This window comes from Mobula birostris, chromosome 7, assembly GCF_030028105.1.
Source record: "Mobula birostris isolate sMobBir1 chromosome 7, sMobBir1.hap1, whole genome shotgun sequence".
NCBI lineage: Eukaryota > Metazoa > Chordata > Chondrichthyes > Myliobatiformes > Myliobatidae > Mobula > Mobula birostris.
Genome location: NC_092376.1, coordinates 49,937,377 through 49,963,168, shown reverse-complemented (window position 1 = coordinate 49,963,168; position 25,792 = coordinate 49,937,377). Strand labels below are relative to the sequence as shown.

At 38.5% G+C, this 25,792-nt stretch overlaps 1 protein-coding gene across 4 annotated transcripts in view; it reads left to right on the top strand.

The window, feature by feature from the left end:
* atm (ATM serine/threonine kinase) overlaps window positions 1-25,792 on the top strand; it is a 193,120-nt gene that overhangs the window by 40,640 nt on the left and 126,688 nt on the right. For 3 of the 4 annotated variants that reach the window (XM_072263103.1, XM_072263106.1, XM_072263107.1), the window contains exons 12-23: window positions 629-727; window positions 1,984-2,206; window positions 3,252-3,377; window positions 7,024-7,149; window positions 8,588-8,680; window positions 9,985-10,153; window positions 11,496-11,695; window positions 16,323-16,405; window positions 19,313-19,459; window positions 20,067-20,142; window positions 22,386-22,516; window positions 25,129-25,249. In XM_072263103.1, coding sequence (XP_072119204.1) covers window positions 629-727; window positions 1,984-2,206; window positions 3,252-3,377; window positions 7,024-7,149; window positions 8,588-8,680; window positions 9,985-10,153; window positions 11,496-11,695; window positions 16,323-16,405; window positions 19,313-19,459; window positions 20,067-20,142; window positions 22,386-22,516; window positions 25,129-25,249 — 1,594 coding nt within the window. The remainder of the gene's footprint in view (window positions 1-628; window positions 728-1,983; window positions 2,207-3,251; window positions 3,378-7,023; window positions 7,150-8,587; window positions 8,681-9,984; window positions 10,154-11,495; window positions 11,696-16,322; window positions 16,406-19,312; window positions 19,460-20,066; window positions 20,143-22,385; window positions 22,517-25,128; window positions 25,250-25,792) is intronic. The other variant, XM_072263105.1, reaches the window with a different exon arrangement.

Here is a 25,792-nt window from a genome sequence, read left to right as displayed (position 1 = left end):
ATACTACACTGTACATACGTTATTTCTACTTTATATCGGAGGTGTATTTTTACGTGTTATTTGGTAGGATTTGGCAGCTTCATAGCTTAAAGGTTACTGGGAAGTGCTTGCACGTGTTTTTGCCAACAACGCTTGAGTGAGATTTTCTGCCGACAGCGCTTGCATGAGATTTTCACTCCAGAGAACAGTTCAGTAATGATTGTGGAAAAGTATTTCTACTTTATATAGGCCGTGTATTTATCATATCATTCCTGCTTTTACTATATGTTACTGTTATTTTAGGTTTTATGTGTTATTTGGCATGATTTGGTAGGTTATTTTTGGGTCTGCGAACACTCACAAAATTTTCCCATATAAATAAATGGTAATTGCTTCTTCGCTTTACGACATTTCGGCTTACGAACCGTTTCATAGGAACGCTCTACCTTCGGATGGCGGGGGAAACCTGTATAATTTTTATCACTTTGGAGATCAGAAAATATCACCCTGGCATTACTGACTTGCAGTTGGGAATTTATTTTTCTGTTTCACTCTAACTGATGAGTTAATAAAATAATTTAGGTTGTTAGTTTTTTTTTGCTTATTGATGCTAAGTATTGAGTTTGTTGTGCATTTTTTTTTAAAATAGAGATTTTCCAAATCAACTTATCTCTCAAATTTTGGTTGTTTTGACACTGAAGGACTGCAAATCAGGAATGGACTTCTTCCAGTTGACTTCTACAAAGAGGTATTTATTTGATCAATGAATGTCAATTTAATGGGCATAATTTACAACCAGGATTTCCTTAAATCTTATGTTCCAAATTACTTCTGGAGTTCAGAACAATTTGAAGCATTGTGGACATTTTCCATAGAAGTGCAAGTTTCTTGAATCCATATTAACAAAATTGATTGTAAGATTGTTTCATGCTACAAGTTACTCTTGATTTCACAAAATCCTTTGCCATAGTTACATTATACCATAAGACTACGGGAGATGGAGAAATTTGAAAAAGATGGTTAGATGGAATTTAATTCCTCCTGCAGCTGCGAATAGAAAATCATAATTGTAAATTTGATACTGTAATTAATAATAGAATTGAACTTGCACAGAAACAAAGACTACAGATGCTGGAATCTGGAGCTGCACACGAGATGCTGCAGAAACATGAAGGATCTTGACACATTGGCTGTCCATTTTCTTCCATTGATGCTGCTTGACCCCTTGATTTTCTAAGCATCTCATGGTTTATCAGAACAAAAGTGTTTTAATGTATAATGATAGCACAAGTTATCTTGAAATGCTCTTTCTTACTTTTAATGAAGAAAACAATCTTCTGTAGAACATCGGATAAAATTGATACATCCAGTCTGTTAACCTTTCAAGAGGGCTACTCACCAGTATGTCCTGCACTTTTTAAACATTAGCAGTAAATGCTGAACTCGTATGACTCCGAACTGTTTTTATCCACTATTACTTCTACTGAGTTGTTGTCATTTTGTTAAATAATGGACCAGTAGACCCTGTCTCATCCATCCTGTCTGATTTCCAGCAAATGTATTATGTGAAGCAATCACGTAAGAAGAGTTTCTGGCTAAGCTATGATTCTCCTTGTTCAATATTGAGCCTTAAGGCACATGTGTAATGACTACATTGATGGAATACCAGAGATTGGCATTATCACAGTGTAACAGAGCATTTTTATGGCAGAAGGGGAAGAATTTGGGGAACTCTGGCTTCTCATGCACAAATAAAACTCTTTAAAGAAGAAGAACTCGAATCCAGGAATTAGAATTCTTGTTTTATATCACTAAACATCAATGCAAGTTTATGAATGACTAAAATAATGATACAAGAAGGAAGACACAAGCGTTTTCTGTTCTTTGAAAGAAAGCTGTGCTGGCTCACACAGTTGTACCAGCATGTTTTAAACATGTTTTAACAATTTTGGTATAATTGTTACACATTTAATAATCAGCATTAATATTATATGCTCTTTTAAGTGCACCAGCTGAAGAATCTCTAAATGAAGATAGCACAGTCTTCTCAGAAACAGAAAGCCTTTTCCTGCAAACAACATTTGATGAAATTCCAACTTGCAGTAGTACTATGGTTTGGATTAGGGAAAAAGAGTCTGTGGCATCAAAAATAAGTTGCAAGCGACCTTTGAGAGAAAAACTGGAAGAATATTTGTTGGCATTGGTGGAATGTTTGCATTCTACTCGGGTAAGTGAATGCAATGATGTGCAAATAGTATAGGGGTTGTATTCTGTCACAAGAAATTACAAAGAGGCTCTGTGTTAAGTAAATAATGAGCTTGTATCTGTATATTTTTTCGGTAGTCTCAGAACTTTCAGTCAGTGAAATAGTTTTTGAAATGCCATTATAACTGGAAAAAATTGTCAAAAAGTTTTGTGCATTGCCTTTTATCTATGTTAAAATTGAGATAAACCAGCAGATAATCTGTTGGGGGTGATGTTGATTGACAGTTAAATGATGATGAAGGTATTGTCTATTCTTCAGATAGTCTTATTGGATCTTTTCCTCCTCTTTGAGAAAACAGGCAGAGCTTCAAATTAAGATCTCTGCATAAAAAGTATACTTCTCACTGTGCCATACCAACTTCTCCAGTTCCTTGGAGTTGGACATGTTCCCTCAACCATTTGATGCAAACATGCAAATACTACCACTGACCAAGAATACATGTCCTTTTGTTATGTACTGGGGAGTGTAGTTGTTTCCCATCCAAATGAAGCGTCAAATAATTTATTTTCTCTTCTGATTTGGTAAACAGTGCAAACGTTGTGTGGTCTCAGCGACTTAATGTAGGCGTTTACTTCCAAGCAACACAGAATGTGTTCATTTTACAGCAGAGATTAACAAATATAAAACACCTACTTCTGATAAAAAAGATATATACCAGATACAGTTTTATTACAGAATAAACTCTAGTATAAACTCTACTTTATTTAGAAAGCTATTATGTAAACCACAACTAAATTATTGCTGTGTAGGAAAACTACAAAATACTATTATTACGCTTAGAATGAAGTGTTTAAAAGGATCTTTAAATAGCTGCTTGAGGGTGAATTGTGGCAACAGTGAAGGAACCCTGTTGAGTATTAAAAATAAATCTAGACAATGTTTTTTTATTGCATATACATTCCAAGTAGTAATTCTCTTCAAGTGTGTGCAGAGTGTTTTTTACTTTAGTCTGCAGTAAAAGGCTGCATGCAACTGACAATACCAATACTCTGTTTACAATTTTCAGGTGCTTCCACCAGAATGCAAAGTTCGCTGTGCAGACATTATTATTGGAGTGCTCCGATGTTATTGTGATATTGGTGTTACCGGTGAGGATAATGCATGTGCATCGGTCCTATTTCAGAAGGCAAAGGTACATAATTAGATGCTAAGTGGCACGCTAAAGAGCCAGTTACTTAAATCTGACGTCTAAAATTCAGACTCTCCCGTAAATAATAGTGGGGAATGTTTATGATCAGCTTTCCATTGTTAGACCTTCTGTAAGAAAAATATATTAAATTATCAGAATAAGCTATGTGGCTGACTGTGGTACAGTGACATTAATACTCTTAGTTCTAGGATTTGGATTTGAGTTGGTGCTTACATACTGCTAAAGATTAGCTGGTGTATGAAGCGGTTTGCTCTTGTACACTAACAGTACAAACATTCAGGATCCCAATTGAGACTAAATAGTGGAATGCTCACTGATGAGCAAGGTTAGACATCTGAAATTTTATTTGCCAACCCTATTATCCCTTGTAAATATATTTTTAAAAAACAAAAGTAAATCATTTTTTATTTCCCATTTTTATTGATTTTGGAGATGAAAATATAGCCATGGAGATATTTCTCACAAAGTTCAGCATGTTTCATTTATGTTGCCTACCTTAAGTTATTGCTACTACTTTTTTTCTCACAATTACTTCAGTTGAATTAAAGCTTAGTAACTCAAGAATGAGCTGGAAAATGGAATGATATGGAAGTTATGCTACAGTAAGTTGTTAATTTGGTTGAAGCTGATTAAGGATGGTCAACTAGTGTAGGACTACATTGTTTATTCCTTATTAATATACTTAAACCAACGTATGTTGTTCACATTGTGCATAACTGATGGTCCACACATTCATCAGCTTATTTTGCTTGTGTCTATGCATTTTGATTGGAAGCACAATGAACCTGATCAGGTGTCAGATCTCTCAGTGGGAGAGCATTATGGAGATAATGATCACAATTCTATCTCCCTTACCATAGCATTGGAGAAGGATAGGAACAGACAAGTTAGGAAAGCATTTAACTGCAGTAGGGGGAAATATGAGGCTATCAGGCAAGAACTTGGAAGCATAAATTGGGAACAGATGTTCTCAGGGAAATGTACGGAAGAAATGTGGCAAATGTTCAGGGGATATTTGCATGGAGTTCTGCATAGGTATGTTCCAGTGAGACAGGAAAAGGATGGTAGGTTACAGGAACCGTGGTGTACAAAGGCTGTTGTAAACTTAGTCAAGAGGAAAAGAAGAGCTTATGAAAGGTTCAAAAAAACTAGGTAATTATAGAGATCTAGAAGATTATAAGGCTAGCAGGAAGGAGCTTAAGGAAGAAATTAGGAGAGCCAGAAGGGTCCATGAGAAGGCCTTGACAGACAGGATTAAGGAAAACCCCAAGGCATTCTACATGTATGTGATGAGCAAGAGGATAAGACATGAGAGAATAGGACCAATCAAGTATGACAGTGGAAAAGTGTGTATGGAATCGGAGGAGATAGCAGAGGTACTTAATGAATACTTTGCTTCAGTATTCACTACGGAAAAGGATCTTGACGATTGTAGGGATGACTTACAGCGGACTGAACATCTTGAGCATGTAGATATTAAGAAAGAGATGTGCTGGAGCTTTTGGAAAGCATCAAGTTGGATAAGTCACCAGGACCGGACAAGATGTACCCCAGGCTTCTGTGGGAGGTGAGGAAAGAGATTGCTGAGCCTCTGGCGATAATCTTTGCATCATCAATGGGGATGGGAGAGGTTCCGGAGGATTGGAGGGTCGCAGATGTTGTTTTCCATTGTTCAAGAAAGGGAGTAGAGATGGCCCAGAAAATTATAGACCAGTGAGTCTTACTTTAGTGGTTGGTAAGTTGATGGAGAAGATCTGAGAGGCAGGATTTATGAACATTTGGAGAGGCATAATATGATTAGGAATAGCCAGCATAGCTTTGTGAAAAGCAGGTCATGCCTTAGGAGCCTGATTGAATTTTTTGAGGGGATCTGACTAAACACATTTATGAAGGTAGAACAGTAGATGTAGTGTATATGGATTTCAGCAAGGCATTTGACAAGGTACCCCATGCAAGGCTTACTGAGAAAGTAAGGCGGCATGTGGATCCAAGGGGACATTGCTTTGTGGATCCAGAACTAGTTTGTCCACAGAAGGTAAAGAGTGGTTGTCAATGGGTCATATTCTGCATGAAGGTCGGTCACCAGTGGTGTGCCTCAGGGATCTATTCTAGGACCCCTACTCTTCGTGATTTTTATAAATGATGGGGGAGTGGAGGGATGGATTAGTAAATTTGCTAATGACACAAAGGTTGGAGGTGTTGTGGATAGTGTGGAGGGCTGTCAGAGGTTACAGTGGGACATTGATAGGATGCAAAACTGGGCTGAGAAGTGGCAGATGAAGTTCAACCCAGATAAGTGTGAGGTGGTTCATTTTGAAAGGTCAAGTATGATGACAGAATATAGTGTTAATGGTAAGACTCCTGGCACTGTGGAGGATCAGAGGGATCTTGGGGTCCGAGTCCATAGGATGCTCAAAGCTGCTGCGCAGGTTGACTCTGTGGTTAAAAAAAGCATACACTGTATCGGCCTTCATCAATCATGGGATTGAGTTTAGGAGCTGGGAGGTAATGTTGCAGCTATATAGGACCCTGGTCAGACCCCACTTGGAGTACTGTGCTCAGTTCTGGTCGCCTCTCTATAGGAAGGATGTGGAAACCATAAAAAGGGCGCAGAGGAGATTTACAAGGATGTTGCCTGGATTGGGGAGCATGCCTTATGAGAATAGGGTGAGTGAACTCGGCCTATTTTCTTGGAGCGACGGAGGATGAGAGGTGACCTGATAGAGGTGTATAAGATGATGAATTGTATTGATCGTGTAGATAGTCAGAGGCTTTTTACCAGGGCTGAAATGGCTAGCACAAGAGGGCACAGTCTTAAGGTGCTTGGAAGTAGGTACAGAGGAGATGTCAGGGGTAAGTTTTTTTACGCAGAGAGTACTGAGTGCGTGGAATGGGCTGTCGGCGGCGATGGTGGAGTCGGATATGATAGGGTCTTTTAAGAGACTCCTGGACAGGTACATGGAGCTCAGAAAAATAGAGGGCTATGGGTAAGCCTAGCTAATTTCTAAGGTATGGAAATGTTCAGCACTATTTTGTAGGTGGCAGGGCCTGTATAGTGCTGTAGGTTTTCTATGTTTCTAATGGTACTGATCAGCTTGGTGATTGGTAATAACAGAATCAGCAGTCAAAAAGACATCTGGCCTGCAAAATGGGCTCCTCTTAATGTGACTTCCTAACATAGCTTGACAGTGTGTATCAAGTCTGCTCCACCTCCAGTCTGTTTTTATAACAATTGAAGAAATGTGTATCTAAGAGACACATAAACATATATGTGTATATCATGACATGAATTCTTTGAAAATATTCAAGGATTACGCTGGGTATTTCTGATTGTTGTTTTGTAACAGCCAGAAGGATTCGGGTTTGGTAACTAGGAATCCAGCCAAATCTTTTACTTTTTTGGTGCAGGTTCTGGCAGGAATGCCTGGGCTGGACAAAAACTAGTCTATGCTAGTGTGGGCAGGATTGTTAGTGCAGGAAGGCCTGGCTAAGCATAGTGCACATAAGATTTACAGCTGGTGCAACAGAGTTCAGGAAATTCAATCCCAGCATATATTTTCAATGAGAAATTTTTGTTTACATGCAATTTGTGGTATAAATTGAGATAACATTTTGCTCTCTTTTTTAGTCCCTAATGCTGGATGCTGGTGAACACATTCCTACCACCAGAAATGATCTTAATGAAGAGATAAAGCTCAGCTCTGTGAAAATGCTGGTTAATATATGCACAAAATGTCTACACTCTCACGTTAAGGTATTCTACTCTGCTCAGTTGTTTGTCCACAAATGCAATATGCTAATATATTCAGCCTCCTTAAAAGATCACAGCCATATATAGGCTAATAAAGGGCTAATTATACTTCGCTAGTTAAGGTTGCATGTGCACAGTCAATGAATCAGAAGTCCCAGGCTGAAGTCTCACCTTAAGATTCAAGTGAACAAATTAGTGCCATCCCTTGTGAAAAGTTGTTAAGTTCTGTATGTGTGTATGTATGTTTCAGTTTGATATAAAAGATTACATTTCATTACTAAGAAAAGAGCAAGATACTCTTGGAATTCTTGCTACTGTTCTTTCCTCAGTTAAAAATAAGTTTACTGATCAATTGGTTCTGTTGCTGTCAATGCGATCTTATTGTGACAGTCGGTTTTGCTTAATATATGAGAGTCATTCCATTCTAAGCAAATTAATCTTTGGTGAAGGATTTGGGGTATGTCTGAAATGCTCATTGAGGTGCTCTATTAATGCTACTTCTCTCTTTCATTGTTATGCACTGTTTCATTTATTCCTGGCATTTCGATTTACAATGATCATTTTAGGCATTTTAAAGCTGAAAATTTTCATGTGAATGTTAGCATCTTATCTAATTTACTTTACTTTATTGTCACCAAACAATTGATACTAGAATGTACAATCATCACAGCGATATTTGATTCTGTGCTTCCCGCTCCCTGGATTACAAATCGATAGTAAATAGTAAAAATTTAAATTATAAATCATAAATAGCAAATAGAAAAGTGGAAAGTAAGGTAGTGCAAAAAAACCGAGAGGCAAGTCCGGATATTTGGAGGGTACGGCCCAGATCCGGGTCAGGATCCGTTCAGCAGTCTTATCACAGTTGGAAAGAAGCTGTTCCCAAATCTGGCTGTACGAGTCTTCAAGCTCCTGAGCCTCCTCCCGGAGGGAAGAGGGACGAAAAGTGTGTTGGCTGGGTGGGTCGTGTCCTTGATAATCCCGACAGCGTGCGGTGTAAAGTGAATCCAAAGATGGAAGATTGGTTTATGTGATGTGCTGGGCTGTGTTCACGATCTTCTGCAGCTTTTTTCGGTCTTGGACAGGACAACTTCCATGCCAGGTTGTGATGCACCCTAGAAGAATGCTTTCTACGGTGCATCTATAAAAATTAGTGAGGGTTTTAGGGGACAGGCCAAATTTCTTTAGTTTTCTCAGGAAGTAAAGGCGCAGGTGGGCCTTCTTGGCAGTGGACTCTGCTTGGTTGGACCAGGTTCAGGTCATTTGTGATATTGACCCTGAGAAACTTAAAGCTTTTGACCTTTTGGTCATGTTTTTAGTTTTAACATGCATTCTGTCTTTGGAAGTGATCTTACGATGTTACTGTCCATCTAAAATGTTTCCAAAGTGGGCTATAAAAATTCTTTCTCTCTGAAGTGAACTGTTTCTTTCATCATTTTAGCAGCACTGGCCAAGAAAGAGCTCATCTGTTCTCTTCCTTCAATTATTCCCAGCAAGATTTATGAATGACCTTGTGCAAGTTTGCAAACAACTGGTAAGAAATTAACTGAAAGTTCTTGAGGGTGAAAGACAAATCTTTTGAGAGCCTCGCTGTTTGTATAAGAAAAATTCAATTTTGTAAATGTAAACACAAAAGATTCTACAGATGCTGGAAATTCAGAAAAAAACTCACAAAGTGCTGGGAGGAACTCAGTAGGTCAGGCAGCATAAATAGATGACACTCTGGGCCAAGACCTTTCATCTGGACCCAGGATTTTATGTAAATACAGCAGAAAGACACACACCCAGTGCTGGGATGAACTCAGCTACTCAGGCAACATCGATGGAGAGGAACGAGCAGTCAATATTTTGGGCTGAGACCCCTCATCTGTTTTTGTAAACAGCATTGTGCATATCATTAGTGTCAGATAAATTTCATACCTTTCGTATTCTTTCATGAACATATTTCCCTTTTCAAATTCCATCTAACATATAATAAAGAAATCAGTCACAATTTCCCATTTAGCCCATTGTATCTATAGTTATATTTTGACAGAAGTTGAAATCTTATATCACGTGATCAGTTAGATGAGGGACTTCAAGTAGATTTGAAGCAAAGAGTTAGAATTCTTTTCATTGTCTAAAGCTTCTACTTATGTAGAGAGACACATAGTAATCTAACAAAGTGAAGCTGGGAACCAACTTCTGGACTTATGCTGGCTGAGGAAAGACATAACCAAGGATGAGTTCATTTCTCCTGTTCCATTTATTACTGAGGAATTACATGGCTACTTCTGGTAATTTCTAATATTAGCTGGTAAAATAGCAATTTAATAAGGAGATCTTTAACAAAAATGTAAACAGTGGAATGACTTAACAGGTTTATCACCAACTGAAGAAAGAAAAGATTAGTTTATGTTGCATATAAAGATGCTTCAACACAAAGGCGTTGCTTCTGCAGTTGTCCCTTATAACCGCATGGACCATGTTTTCCTCCAGTATGGCTCACCTTATCCTAGGGTTGGAAAAAACTAATTTCAGCTTAATTTTTCACAGCTTTTGTAGGTTACACTGTAGTGGGCAGTGACTTAAAAACATCTAGTTGTGCATAGTCTTTCTGTTTTATGTGCAACCATAACTATAAAGGAGTCATGTCTACTGTGTCATGGTATTAATTTAAATAAAATAATCCTGAGGAAAGAGCATCCATTCTTACCAATTCCACTTCTTCTCAAGAAGTTTGCCACTACTAATAGTTTGCAGTAAAAGCTATTAAAGATGGTACTTATTGCTAACTACTTACATCTACTTATTGTTAACCCTTAGCTTTCAGTGTAAACAATGATGTATTCACTATAGGTAACTCCCACTGGAAAATCAAGTGATGCTTGTGAAGCAAAGGATGATTTTCAGGATGATTTCATGGAAGTAGAGGGACATGGATCAGGAGACCTCTTTGATGTCAGTATTAACCAAACGCCTGAGGGAGGTGATTATACTGAAAACAATGACTCAACTGTTGGAGCAGGTATGTTATTTGCTGGATTAGAAATTAAATAACAGTCAGTTAGCTCTCCAGTGGCTCATTTTAAGTCAATATATCAGAACTGAACAGACCATGAAGTTGCAAGATTGTGCTTATTTATTTAATCTTGACCAGAGGTACTTAGTTGCTTTCAGCGTTCCTGGATTAATAAGAGAAAGCTTGAGTACGTAAAAACATAAAACACCTTTCCCTTAAAGGAAGTATGTGGAAGCTTTGGAAAGGGTGCAGAGGAAGTCTACCACGAAGGAGCCTGCATTCGACAGCATGTTTTATGGGGCAAGGTAGTTAAGGTTAGGTAATTAGGTTGTTTTCTGTGTAGCAGCAAAGACTGAGGGGAGAAGTTAATAAAACTATGAGAGGTATAGATAACCAGCATCTTGTTCCCAGGGATGAATATCTGATAGTGGAAGGCATGCATTGAAAGTGACGGGGGAAAGTTCAAAGAAGAGGTGTAAGGCATGACTTTTACACTGAGTGATGGGTGCCTGGAATGAGCTGCCAAGAGTGGTGGTGAAGGCAAGTGTGATAGAGGTGTTTAAAGGGCTCTTCATTGCAGAAAACGGAGGAATATGGGCCACGTGCAGGAAGAAGGGATTCGTTTATTATGCTTTATTAGCTTAATTAGCTCAGCAGAACATTGTGGCCTAAAGGTCTCTATCCAAGCTTTACTGCTCTGCTTCCCACTAAGAAGTATGGTCCTTCAGCCAACCAAGTCTGTGCTGACCATGATGTCAAATTAAACTAGTCCCAGCTGCTTGCACACAGTTGCTATCCCTCTATTTCTTGCCTGTTTATGTGTCTGTGTAAATGCCTCTTAAATGTTACTCTCATATCTGCTTCTGCCACCTCCTCTGACAGTGCATTCCAGGCACCTAGAAGAAACTGAAGTTAGTTGTATACAATTATGAATGATCTGGTAATTTGTAATGGTAGTATTTGCCTAATAAATTATGCTTTCCTCATTATACTGGTCTTCTTTATAGACCGAGAAGTAGTAAGGCAATTTGGGGTGGTGAAAGAGAGTATCTGTGGAACTTCTTGCCACAAGGATTTGTCTAATCCAGAAGGCTGAAGCTCAGTAAATACACTTGATAAAGAAACAAGATATGGGGAGTTTTTGATACTACAGTTCTAAAATAACTAAGAACAAATGTATTAAGGGAAAAAAAACTATTTGAGTTTGAAAATGACTAGTTTGAGATGGAGTTATTTTGATACATTAATGTATGTGATGCATTAATTTTACTTCTTTGCCAGTTCTTTAAAAAATTGAAGTAGAGCCATTATGTTGCACTTCCATCATTAAATTTCAATTCTCTTTCAGGAGCAAAGAGCATTTTGTGTGAAGATAATTTGACAAAGCACGATTTTCTCCTCCTCGACATTCTCCAATTCCTCTGCTGTTGCACAGCAGCAGGACAGATACATACACTTTCATTTAGGTCTAGTGACATTAGAAGAAAACTATTATCATTAATTCAGGACGTCGACAATAACATTTTGAAACCTCCCTACTTGCATATGGTGGGTGAAGAAATATAATATTTGGTTTTGTACTTCTTATGTAGAGATGCATTTTTTGCTCAGTCTCTTGAGACATTTTAACCCATAAGTGTAACTCTGCTTCCATATTATTTTTAAAAATAGGACGAAGTTTACAAATTACTGCTTACTATGGAAAATGTTGTCTTATTGGGAATTTGGATCAAACCCTAACCACTCACAGGAATTTTCTATGATTGGACACAAATTTAAAAAAAATTAAATCCTATATAACCTATAGCAACAGAAACCAGCATTGTGCCAACAATCACCATAATCTGAAATGTTGAAAGATTGAACAGATTTTGCTCTGGTCACAAAAAACAGTACCATTCACCCCGTGATGTGAAAGGAGACTGAAGCAAGTGCTCCGTTTGATATCATTGTGTGGCATTGGTCAGTGGGAGTTTATTTCTATCCTTTTGATGGCCAAATTTTAGTTATCTTCAGTGATGCACAGTGTTAACATTGAACACTCATTCTGTTAAACTAACTTAGTACAAAATCAATGCCCTTCAAATAACATTCCTCAGGCTCCTGTAATACAATCACACTTTGGTTTCATTTTGTTATCAATGAATTCCATTATTTTTCTGTTTGCTTTGTGTTTTCCACCATGGGGAAGTGTTAAACTATAAGGAATATGCATAGGTGGGTATAAATTGTGTCTAATAATCTGGATTTACCCTGAAATTAGAAAAGTCAAATACTTTATTTACAACAACATTAAATAAGTATTAGCAGCAGTGATTTAATTTGTTACTGGTCAAAAAATGATTGATGTGCCCAAAGCTTCAGGATGGGCTTGCAAATTACTGTTTTTTCTAACCTTTGGAATTTTTGTTAAGCATATTTTTTACAGATAGGGCTGTTTTTACTGATAAGGAGAAGAATTTATTTGAACCTGTTGTTTCTTCCTTTCATGCTCCAATAAGCACATGAATTTTGATGCCTGCATTTATTGAGGGCATATGATCCTCCTCCACCAGCTTCAGTGTTTTAGCATATCAAAATTTTGAATCCCAATGTTGTTATTGTCCAGTCGTTTTTTGGAAGACCATACTCTAGTTGTGTGGAATAGGGCTAACACAGGCTGTTACAGAATCTGTTAACATTAGTGCAAATTGGATGCTGGGCCGTGCAGAAGATCAAGTTATCATTCTGAAGCCCATTGCATCACACTGACAGCATCCCTTCCTTTCCATAAGACATTGGGGCAGAAATAGGTCAGTCGGCCCATTGAGTCTGCTCTACCATTCAATCATGGCTAGTTTATTGTCCCTCTCAACCCCATTCTCCTGCCTTCTCCCCATAGCACTTACTAATCAAGAACTATCAACTTCTACTTTAAATTTACCCAATGACTGCTATCCATGGCAATGAATTCCACAGATTTGCCATCTTCTGGCTAAAGAACTTCCTCCTCATCTTTGTTCGAAAGAGATGTCCTTGTATTCTGAGGCTGTGCCCTCTGCTCCTAGACTCCCAAGCTGTTGGAAGCATCCTTTCCACATCCACTCTGTCTAGGCTTTTCAATATACGATAGGTTTCAATGATATTTCCCCCTCCCCTTTCTTCTTAACTCCAGTGAATACAGGCCCAGAGCCATCAAACGCTCCTCATATATTAACCCTTTCATTCCTGGTATTATTCTCATGAACCTCCTCTGGATCCTCTTCAATGCCAGCACATCCTTTCTTAGGTAACGGTCCAAAATAGCTCACAATTCTCCAAGTGCAGTTTGACCCGTGCTTTATAAAGCCTCAGTGTTACATTCATGCTTTTATATTCTAGTCCTCTCAAAGTGAATGCTAATATTGTATTTGCCTTCCATACCACTCCCGCAACCTGCAAGTTAACCTTTAGGATTGCTAAGGAGAAGGTGCTTGTACAAGGACTTCCAAGTTCCTTTACAACTAAGATTTCTGAATTTTCTCCCTATTTAGAAAATACTCTCTGCCTTCATTCCTTTTACCAAACTGCATGACCATAGACTTCACTACACTATATTCTGACCACCACCATTTTGCCCATTCTCCTAATTTGTCTAAATCCTTCTGCAGACTCCCTGCTTCCTCAACACTACCTTCCTCTCCATCTATCTTGTTATCATCCGCAAACAGAGCCACAAAGCCATCTATTTCATCATCAAAATCATTGACATATAACACGAAAAGAAGTGGTCCCAACACTGATCTCTGCAGAACACCACTAGTCACTGGCAGACAACCAGAAAAGGCCTCCTTTATTCCCCTCCCACTCTTTGCCTCCTGCCAGTCAGCCAGTCTTCTATCCATGCTAGTATCTTGCCTGTAATACCATGGGCCCTTATCTTGTTTAGCATCCTCATGTGTGGCACCTTGTTAAGACCTTCTGAAAATCCAAGTAAACAACATTCACTGACTCTTGTTTGTCCATCCCACCTTTTATTTCCTCAGTATTCCAACATATTTGTCAGGCAAGATTTCCCCTTAAGGAAACCATCTTGATTTCAGTCTATTTTATCACATTCCCTGAAACCTCATCTTTAATAATGAACTCCCAACATTTTCCTAACTACTGAAATCAGGCTAACTCATCAATAATTTCATGTCTTTTGCCTCTTCCTTAAGAGCGTAGTGACATTTGCAATTTTCCAGACACCCAGAACCATTCCAGTATTTTGTAACTCTTGAAAGATCACTACTAATGCCTCTATAATGTCTTCAGCTGCCTCTTTGAGAACAACAGGTGCACTCCATCTGGACTAGCTGACTTATCTACCTATAGACCTTTCAGATTCCCAAGCACCATCTTCCTGGTAAAATCAGAATCAGGTTTAACATTACTGGCATATGTTGTGAAATTTGTTCGTTTTGTAGCAGCAGTACATTGCAATACATAATATATACATATGTTAAATTAAATAAGTAGTGCAAATAAAGTGAGGTAGTGTTCAGTGGTTCAGTATCCAAAAGCAACCACAGTACATTCACTTCTACCTCTGACACTCAAATTTCTGGCATACTGCTGGTGTCTTCCATAGTGAAGACTGATGCAAAATACTTATTTAGTGCATCTGCCATATCTTTGTTCTCTGTTACTTCTGTACTGTGCAAAAGTCTTAGGCACATATGAGTACTGTTGTAATTTTATATATTGCACTACTGTTGCTGCAAAATAGAACACATTTCAATGACATATGTGAGTGATGATCAACCTAATTCTCATATGCGTCTCTGTTGTGGACTAAGGGTGGTGGAGAGAGGGGAATCATGGTTGGGAAAAGAACCAGAGAGACATTCTGTAATGATGAATAAACTAAATGCTTGGAATCAAATGACCTCGCTTGGTGTCTCAGGGCTGAGCGTATCCGCATTGGTGCCAACCCCCACCCCTGACACTCCTTCTCTGTCACTTGTCCCACACCTCTCCCGCAGTGTTCCACCCTCACCATTCCCAACATCTTTTGCTCACACCAGATTTATAAGCTCACAGTCTGGTCCACATTGATAAATACAGAAGTCTAAGGTACCCTAGATATATATATGTATGTGTCTAACACTTTGTACAGTACTGTACCTCTTCAGCATTATTTTCCAGTGTCTGATAAACACTCTCACCTCTCTAACTATTCATATATCTGAAAAAATCTTTTACTGTCCTCTTTAACATTAATGGCTACTTTACCTTCATAATTTTTCTTTTCTCTCCTTACTGCTTTTTGGTTTTTAAAGGCTTCCCAATCCTGTAGCTTCCCACTAATTTTGGTTCTATTATGTGCCTGCCCATTTGTTTTTATGCTGTCTTTGACTCCCCTTGTCAGCCACAGTTGGCTCATCCTCCCTTTAGAATACGTCATCTTTGGGATGGATCTATCCCGCACCTTCCAGATTGCTCCCAGAAACTCCAGCCAGTTCTGTTCTGTCATCATCCCTGAGAGTGTCCCCTTCCAGTCAACTTTGGCTAGCTACTCCCATGCCTCTGTTGTTGACTTTACTCCACTGTAATACTGATACATCTGATTTTAGTTTCTCCGTCTCAAACTGTTGGGTGAATACAATCATATAATGATCACTGCCTCCTAAGAATTTCCTTACCTTAAGCTCTCTAATCAAATCTGGTTCATTACACAACACCCAATCCAGCAATGCTTTTTCCCTAATGGGCTCAACCATACACTGCTCTGAAAGATTCAGAGTACATTTATTATCGAAGTTTGTACACACTGTGCAGACCTGAGATTTGTCCCATAAGGAAAAAAGCCATCTCATAGGATTCTACAAACTGTCTCTCAGGAGATCCAGCACCAACCAGATTTTTCCAGTGTATCTGCATATAGAAATCCCACATGACTATCGTAACATTTCCCTTTTTACATGCCTTTTTTACCTTGCATTATAATTTGTGCTCCACATCTTGGCTACTGTTCAGAGTCCTGTATATAACTCCCAACAGGGTCTTCTTATCCTTGCTGTTTCTTGTTCAGAAGCATTTCATGTAGTAGATTTTCTGTTCCTTACAGCATTAGCAATTGGTGTCTTTTGCACAGTAATAGGCACAGTTTTGCCTTCTTGAGTTGTCTCTAGAACTGTCCTTGCTGATTTGTCTTGTTTATCTGATCCTGCAGTATTTAATCCTGTTAAAAGAGCTCCCATCAGAAGAAGGCATTCTACCTTCTAGTGATTTTGCCATCCTTCTGAACCCACTCTTGTAAGTAATACTTTTTTTTTGCAAACCTGCAACAACGAGGAATTTGAATGGCAATATTGTAATCCAAGATTTAAGCTAGTGTCCAGCCGTTGAAGCTCTGCGAAGCCACTGATTGATACCCGTATAAGGCGGCTGCAATTCAAATCATTGCGTTAGTAATTGTACTACATTAGCAAAATGAAGCTGATAAAAATGTTCTGTTGCAAATCTCTTAATTATATAACTATCAAACTTGCTAATAGTATAGACATGCTTTCAGTGTAAACCATTCAATGTAAAAATTTCTGAAACAAAAATAAGCTCCAATAGTCCAATTGTGTGAATTTTAATAATTCCTTTTTGACTTTTGTTTAACATGTTTTTAACTAATACTAGAACATGTGCATTCACTTGGAAATCTCCCAAATAGATTTTATTAGCTAAAATCTTATTATTATGCATTGACCTGATATTTGGAGATGATTGTTCTTCAAAAGTTTGATATTTTTGCAAAACAATTGCAGTTTGAGTGATTTGTAAAGTACAAACGTACTTTATTTGTACGCCAAAGAATTGCATTTGTGACGTGTGATGTACAGTGAGTGCCTTGTAGAAGTATTCAGCCCCCACCCCTTGGTTCACATAAATTAACATTACAGCACAGATTTTGATCAATTTCACTGACAATTTTTATTTGTGAATCACATGCTCCATTTTTCAAAGCAGAGCTCAAAAATATGGAAAATTGTAAAGCATGAAAAACTAATAATTCAAAAACTGAAATGTTAGCAGTTCAAAAGTATTCCTCCCCCTTTGCTCAATGAACCACCTCTCGCAGCTATTACAGCCAATAGGTTTTTTAAATAAGTCCCTATTAGCCTTGCACAATGTGATGGAGCAAGATTTGCCCATTTTTCCTTGCAGAATTGCTCAAGCTGTGCCAGGTTAGTTGGGGAGCGGCAGTGGAGCAGCAATCTTGAGGTCTTGCCAGAGATGTTCGATTGATTTAAGGTCAGGACTCTGACCGGGCCACTCAAGGACATCAATTTTTTTTTCATCTGGGGTCACTCCATATTGCTGTGGCAGTGTGTTTTGGGTCGTTGTCTCATAGTCATACTTTATTGATCCCAGGGGAAATTGGTTTTCGTTACAGTTGCACCATTAATAAAACCATAAATAATTAAATAGTAATATGTAAATTATGCCAGGAAATAAGTCCAGGACCAGCCTATTGGCTCAGGGTGTCTGACCCTCCAAGGGAAGGAGTTGTAAAGTTTGATGGCCGCAGGCAGGAATGACTTCCTATGACGCTCTGTGCTGCATCTCAGTGGAATGAGTCTCTGGCTGAATGTACTCCTGTGCCCACCCAGTACATTATGTTGTGGATAGGAAACATTGACCAAGATGGCATGCAACTTAGACAGTATCCTCTTTTCAGACACCACCGTGAGAGAGTCCAGTTCCATCCCCACAACATCACTGGCCTTCCGGATAAGTTTGTTGATTCTGTTGGTGTCTGCTACCCTCAGCCTGCTGCCCCAGCACACAACAGCAAACATGATAGCACTGGCCACCACAGACTTGTAGAACATCCTCAGCATCGTCTGGCAGATGTTAAAGGACTTCAGTCTCCTCAGGAAATAGAGACGGCTCTGACCCTTCTTGCAGACAGCCTTAGTGTTCTTTGACCAGTCCAGTTTATTGTCAATTCGTATCCCCAGGTATTTGTAATCCTCCACCATGTCCACACTGACCCCCTGGATGGAAACAGGGGTCACCGGTGCCTTAGTTCTCCTCAGGTCTACCACCAGCTCCTTAGGCTTTTTCACATTAAGCTGCAGATAATTCTGCTGAAAGATGAACTACCTCCCCAATTTAAGCTCTGACAGAGGCTAGCAGAGTTTTATCCAGGATCTCTCAGTATTTAGCAGCATTCCTCTTCTCATTAATCCAAACCAGATTTCCAGTCTCTGCTGCTAAAAAGCATCCCAAAGCATGCTACCTCACTATACATTACAACAGAAATGGTGTTACCTGGCTGATAACAGTATTAAATTTATGCCACACCTACTGGTTAGTGTTGAGGCCAAAAAGTTCCACCTCAAGACCTTCTTCCTATTGGGCAAGGATATGCATTTTTTTTAGCCAGGTCTTCTTCCTTGCCACTCTTCCATAACACACTCTTTAGAGATTGTGGATCCATGAACTTCATCTCCAGTTGCAGTCACTGACTTCTGCAGCTCACTCGGAGTGACTGTTGGCATCACTGTAGCCTCTTACAAGTGCTATTCTTCTGTGGCGACTAAGGTTAGAGGGGCAGCCTGACCTCGGCAGTGTGGCTCTGGATTGACACTTTTTCATACTGGACTGAACTGAGCTCCGAGGTATGTCCAGTGCTTTTGAGATGGTCTTGTACCTTTCCCTAGATTTGTGCTGCTCTATTTTCATTTCTGTGACTTGACTTGAATGCACTTTTGTCTTCATTTTGGTTTGGTCTGTTGAAAATCTACCATACTGTTGGACCTTACAAATAGTGAGGGTATTTATTCTTATGAATTAATTGAAAACGTGATCCTCCAATTTCCTACATCAACAAATTGGGTGAGTTGGTCAGGTAATATACAGTATTGTACCTGAAGGAAGTTAGCTTAGTAATTACAAAGGGGGTGAATACTTTTTCAGCCTTACAATTTTGGGTTTTAATCTTTAGTAAATTGTTGACAAGTTTTGGAATTTTTCTTTTGATTTGACATGATGCATGATGTCTTGCAGATTAGCTCAAAAAATCTTTGTTTAATATATTTTAAATCTAGAAAATGAGAGAATAAAATGTGAAAATAGTTGTGGGGGCTGAATACTTTTTCAAGGCATTGTATATGTAAGAATTGTCTGTAATGTCATTTTGTAATTTGGTTTCTGTTTATCTAGGAACTTGTGTTCTGCATATCGATGTGATCAAGACGTTTGTTCAGTAATCCTAACACACATTCTTCCATCACTATCAGCACATGACATTGATTCTGATGAAATGGCTGATATTCGAGGAATACTACTGAAGGCAATTGGAGCATTCTGGTACGTATACTTTGTGCCCCTTTGTCCATCTGACCTTTTACTTAGTGGACCTTTAGTAAACTAGGTAATACTGTCTGGTCACTTTAGCCATGCTAGCTTTTAAATTCTAGAATTCTTTAATGGGCCTAAGGTAAATGCCTTAAAGAGGTTCAGACTTACGTGTCTGAGTCATTAGACCAGAACTCTCGATTTTACTCCAGTAAATTTCTGTGTATTGTACTCACGTTTTACTGTACTACCAAAGCCGTTTCTGATTGGAGGTTCTAAAATTAAAGGACATATTATACGGAGATGTAAGGGGTCAGCCATTCAAGAGTGACATCAGGAAAACAATCTTCTGTCAGAATATTATGAATCTTTGATTCATTGTCCTATGAGTGACAGCCGTTAGTCACATTTATGGCTATCACGAACAGGGGATAAAATGTGAAAGCAGACAATATAGAGATTCAAGCAACTGCAGATTATCTGGTGTTTACGAATATAGAGATTCGGTTGGGATATTATAGGTTGCTGAGATATGCTGGAGAGTTTCTTACTTAATCACTTACTCATACTTAAACATTCATATTTACTCTTTACTCCTACTGTTCGTTATTTATAATAGGCACCTAAGCAAAGAAGGAAAATGTAACACACAAGTGAGAACTGCTCTAGTAAAATGTATGAAAGCCCTACTTGAAGTAAGTCAATTACGTGTGTGTTTTATATTCAGGTAACAAATAACCAAAATTTATCATTTATTTGAATAATTAACTGTGTATAAATGATCACCACATAATCTTGCTAATAAGAACATTAACGAATTGAAGCAGGAGTAAGATTTGAGCCTGATTCTCAGTTTAGTATGGTTCTGGCAATCCTGCCCCTGAAGCTCATGTTTTTGCCCCATCATCATGTCCTCTACTCTCCTCGGTGCTTCAAAATCTGACAGTCTCAGTTGTTAAAGTTGTCAGTGACCTGAAGATCCATTGATACTTGGGATAGAGAATTCCATAAATTTACAATCACTCTTCTTCATAAAGTTATTTAATCTCAGTCCTAAATTACCGGACTTTATTCCAAGATTTTGTCCCTCTTTTTACTGTGAAGGATCCACCAAGAATAGCCTCTCAGCATCTTTCCTGCCAACCTAACAACAGGCCCTGGGCAACACTAATATTTACCTTCCTCCAATTCAACGAAGAGCCGTTCATCTCGACTCTGTTCTCCATTACATGGCAACTTTGTATCCATGTCGTCATTTGTCCTTTTTATATCACGTGCTTCATATTTACTGGCACCTTATCAGTAGCTTTCTGGACATCCATGCACACCACTTCTACTGCTTCCATTACTGTCATCAATTCTATCCATCACTCATCAAAAAATTCCAACAAATTGGCTAAATACATCTTCCCTTTTCCAAATCCATGAAAGCTTGTTTTAATTGATCTATTTTTCTCCAGCTGACTATTAATTCTATCTTGGATCAATATTTCTAAAAGTCTTCCCAGCATTTAGGTTAAACTGACTGGCCTGTACTTACTAGGCTTACCCTTCTTGCTTTTATTGAACAGGTAAGTAATCTTCACCACTCCCCACAATTTCTTCCTGTACTTCCCTCAAAATCCTAAGATGTAACTCATTGCTGACTTACCTATTTTGCATTCAGCCAGCTTCTCTAATATCTTCATGCTGACAATTAGGGTCTCATCTCTCTCCACTTTCACTTTTACTTTTACTTTGGAAGTACCCCGTCCCTAGTAAGAGGAGGATGCTAAATATTTACTTAACATTGCCCTCAGCATCCAGGTGCAAGTTCCTACTTGTATCCTTCATAGCCTACCCCACTCCTCCATGGATGTTATTATATCTGCAAACCATCACTTGTAGCCTTTTTCTACGAATGTACCGGATCCAAAAATAGATTCCATTGTTCTGCTATTTCATTTAGGTTTCCAGTTTGCTCTCTTTTCATTCTAATTGATTTTACTCCGATTAATTGTTTTTACTTTGGATTACTACTTCTTCTTTTCTATATCATATGTCTTATCTTAGCTCACAATCTCTAAAAATGTTTCTCTGCTGATACTTGTGTGTATTTGATCCACTTCATTTTCTAGAAACAGGACAAGCTGTGCCTTCTTGCTGATGCTTCAAGCTCATTAATAACTTACAAACAGAGCCTTAGAAGAAGCACACCATTCATCCTTGTTTAACATTGAGCAAAAAGCTCAAGTGATTTTTCCTTGGACCCTACTTGCCAAAGCCTGTACTTTGGAGAACGCTGCATTCCAAGGACTGCTGTGTACATTACACCTATTTATTCATACTCTCTGCCTTCCAGCATTTAACCAGTACTCTATTGGTGCTGATGTGTTACTCTCAACCTATGGTTTTATCTAATAACCTTTAATGACATTTTCTGCTCATGAACAAGACCAGATTGCAATACTATAGTGTTTCTGATATCTTCATATATGGCATTTTGAACAGTTCCATAATGTTATCAGATATTTTCACCGTTTCAATTAATACATGAATAACAAAAGTGAGAGAAGTGATTTATTTTGACAAAGAGTCTTCAACCTATAACGTTAACTCTTTCATTTTTCCAAAGATGCTGTTTGACCTACTGAGTACTTCGGACATTTTACAATTTTATTTTCAATTGTTTTCAGTATTTCGAAAATATTATTAAATTTTCATAAAGTAGTATTTATTTCATTATGCAATGTTTAAATTGCACTGTGTAATATAGAACAGAATCACCCCATTGTCTTTTTAATAGATATAATAAATAGATTTTGGATAATGCATCGATAAATACCTTTTGGTATATTCAAAATTCAGATGGAGTATTTTGAGCCTATTTGCTTATTACTTGTTTTGTCAGTTTGACTCATTGTTGGTGTTTACATTTAGTTTTGTTATGTACCTTTAGAAAGACCCACATTCAAAATGGACTGTACTTTCCATCCGAAGTGAAGAATTACCTGTCTCTGAAGTCTACACAGAGTTCCTTGCAGACAGTCACCATCAGATTCGCATGCTGACAGCTATGTCTATTAGCAGGTAATTTTTGTGGTTTTAAGAAATGTTTACTGAAGCATCATAATTAATACCAGAGGTGAAATGGCTTTTATCAAATTAAAATGATGATGCATGTAAAACTTTATGCCTTATAGAAAAGAAGGCTTCCTAATTTCCATTTGAATTAACTGTTTCTTTGTCAAATGATGTGATTCAACTGTGAAATCTGCAAACTTTGTAGTTGTTCTTCCATAAACTTGTATGCCCATCTTTCCTCCTTGAATATTCTAATAAAAACAACTTTTTGAGAAATCTTTTGATTATTTTTTCTCTTATCAGTACCAGTTGCTATCACCAGATTAAATTACTTGGTTCTTTTATGGTAGCTGAGTGACCAACAATATTTTCTCTTTTATTATGGAGTTTTATATAATGGTGGGAAGAGGAAGTTTCTTTGGGATTATTTTACCAGTGTTGAAGTAAAGATTTTTGGTGTAGTATTTTAATCAATGAAAATGCAGAAAGTAGGACTTTTTCTGCTTAGAGAAACAGAAACAACAATCAGACAGATAACAATATGGGCCAAGTGTTGAAGTTTCCTGAACTCTCTTCAAGACTGTGAAGAAAACTTCACTACATTAGTGTTTTTATGAGCTTATTACATCAGCATTTATCTTGTACCTCTGTGTTAGATTGGCATTTATGCTGAATTATGACCAGTTTTGTAGAAATTGTCCTTAATATGCCATTGAATATTCTCACCAAATAGACAGTCTCTAGACAAGAGTGAAACTCTGATGGAATGAGACCAAATGAGTTAATGCAGTGGTCCCCAACCACCGGGCTGCGGACTGGTACCGGGCTGTGAGGAAACAATATGATTTGGCGATATGAGTCAGCTGCACCTTTCCTCATTCCCTGTCACACCCACTGTTGAACTTTAACGCACGCGAGGTCATCAGTGACCCAAGATGCAAATGACCCAAGACGTGCAAAGGAATGGGTCCGTGACCCATTTGTGAATGTTTCTGGTGAATCATCCATGTCAGCGCGGGAAAAAGATCAACTCCTCGAGCTTGCAAATGACGATGGGCTAAAAAGTATGTTTGACATAACATCTCTGCCGGCATTCTGGATCAAAGTCAAGGCTGAATATCCTGAGATAGCCACGAAAGCACTGAAAACGTTGCTTCTATTTCCAGCATCATATCGCTGTGAAGCAGAATTTTCTGCATTGAATACAATGAAAACTAAATTGCGGAATAGACTGGACATAAGGAACCCTCTTCGAGTATCACTGTCTCCCATCACCTCTCGATGGAACCGTCTTGTTGCAGGAAAATGAGCCCAGGGCTCCCACTGATTCAGCGATATTGGCGTGTTGCAATGATTTTATATGTTCATACGAGGAAAACATGCGCTGTGTGTTTAATATCCAAATGTTACTTAAAATGTTATGATGCTATTGGCTTATAAGTAACTTATAATTCAGTGGTCCCCAACCTCTGGGCTGCAAAGGATGCAGCGGTACAGCGGTAGCCGGAACGCACCCAGCACATCTTTAAGAAAGAAGCCGAAATAAACAAGCTAATTGATTAGGTGCCACCCGGCACGTAAATGTCGGCCCAGATCAGAGGCGATTGCTGATTGCGTCGCCTCTGATCTGGGTCGTCATTTACGTGCTGGGCAGCACCTAATCAATTAGCTTGTTTATTTCGGCTTCTTTCTTAAAGATGTGCTGGGTGCGTTCCGACCACTGCTGCATTCTTCGTGGCCCGGGGTTGAGGACCACTGTTATAATTGACTTATCACTATTTTCATGCGAGGAAAATATGCGCTGTGTGCTTCACGTTAAATTTGTTAGATAAACCCCTTTCGAAACGAAATTGAGTGTTTTAGCCACTTATAAATGACACGTTTGTAGTTGACTTATCACCTATTAACACCCCTCCCCCCCACCCGGTAGGCCAGTCCGCAAGAATATTGTCAATATTAAACCGGTCCACGGTGCAAAAAAGTTTGGGGACCCCTGATTTAATGTGACCTTGTGACTTGGATTGTACTACTTTGTATGTATAATGCGTTACTAAGAGTTAGGCAGATTAACATGCCCAGCGGGGCCAGATTATACTAATTGAAGAAGGAAAAGCAAGTCAAAATCTCAGAGAGCTTCAATTTTATTGTCTTACTTACTGGGTACATCACACAATCTTTTGCATTGGTGATATATTGTACAAACAAAGGAGTGTAATCTGAATTTTACTCTTTTGGCTTCAATTAGTCAGAGATACAGTATTCCCTTTGATCTACCTGTCCTTCCCACCTTCACTGTTACTAGAACACTGAACTGTTTCCTTTCATTCTCAGTTTTGAAAAAGAGGGTTGGACCTAAAATATTATTAATTTCTCTTTCTGCAGAAGCTACTTGAACTGCTGAGTATTTCCAACATTTTCTATTCTTATTTCAGATTTTTGCAAAGATTTTTCAAAATTCTAACATAAATATTGATCAATTGAACATACTCATATTTGCACAGACTACTATGTGAAAGTATATTTCATGTGTGTTCATTTATTGGTTCATTGTATGGGGCCTTTAGCAAAGTTGAACTGGGTGACTATTTATTAAACTTAAACAACTTGTTTCTCTCCAGTCTTTTCCAGGAGATCCAGGTACACGATTCATCTGTAAAGCTGAAAGCCCTTCCTGTGAAACTGCAGCAGAAAGCCTTTGAAAATGTGTATATGAAAGTACAATCAGGAATGAGATGTCAGGTAACTTCACTTTCTTGTTTTTAAATTTGATTTTCAAACTGTGTGTATTATTCTTACAATCAATTAGTTTATTTCAGGTATGTCCTGACAAAACTTCAGAAAGAGGTAATCTAATCTAATCCAGTTTTTTGGTGTTCCTCATTCCCTTGTTGTTTGCTGGCTCATGTACCATAGAGCAGCGGTCCCCAACCTCCAGGCTGCAAAGCATGTGCTACCGAGGAAACAATATGATTTGGTGATATGAGTCAGCTGCACCTTTCCTCATTCCCTGTCACGCACACTGTTGAGCTTGAACACACGCGAGGTCATTATGCATGCGTCATCCATGTCAGCGCGGGAAGGAGATCAACTCCTCGAGGTTGCAAATGACAGCAGGCTGAAAAGTATATTTGACATAACATCTCTGCCGGTGTTCTGGATCAGTCAAGGCTAAATATCCTGAGATAGCCACGAAAGCATAGAAAACGTTGCTTCCATTTCCAACATATCTGCAATGAATGCAACGAAAACTAAATTGCGGAATAGATTGGACATAAGGAACCC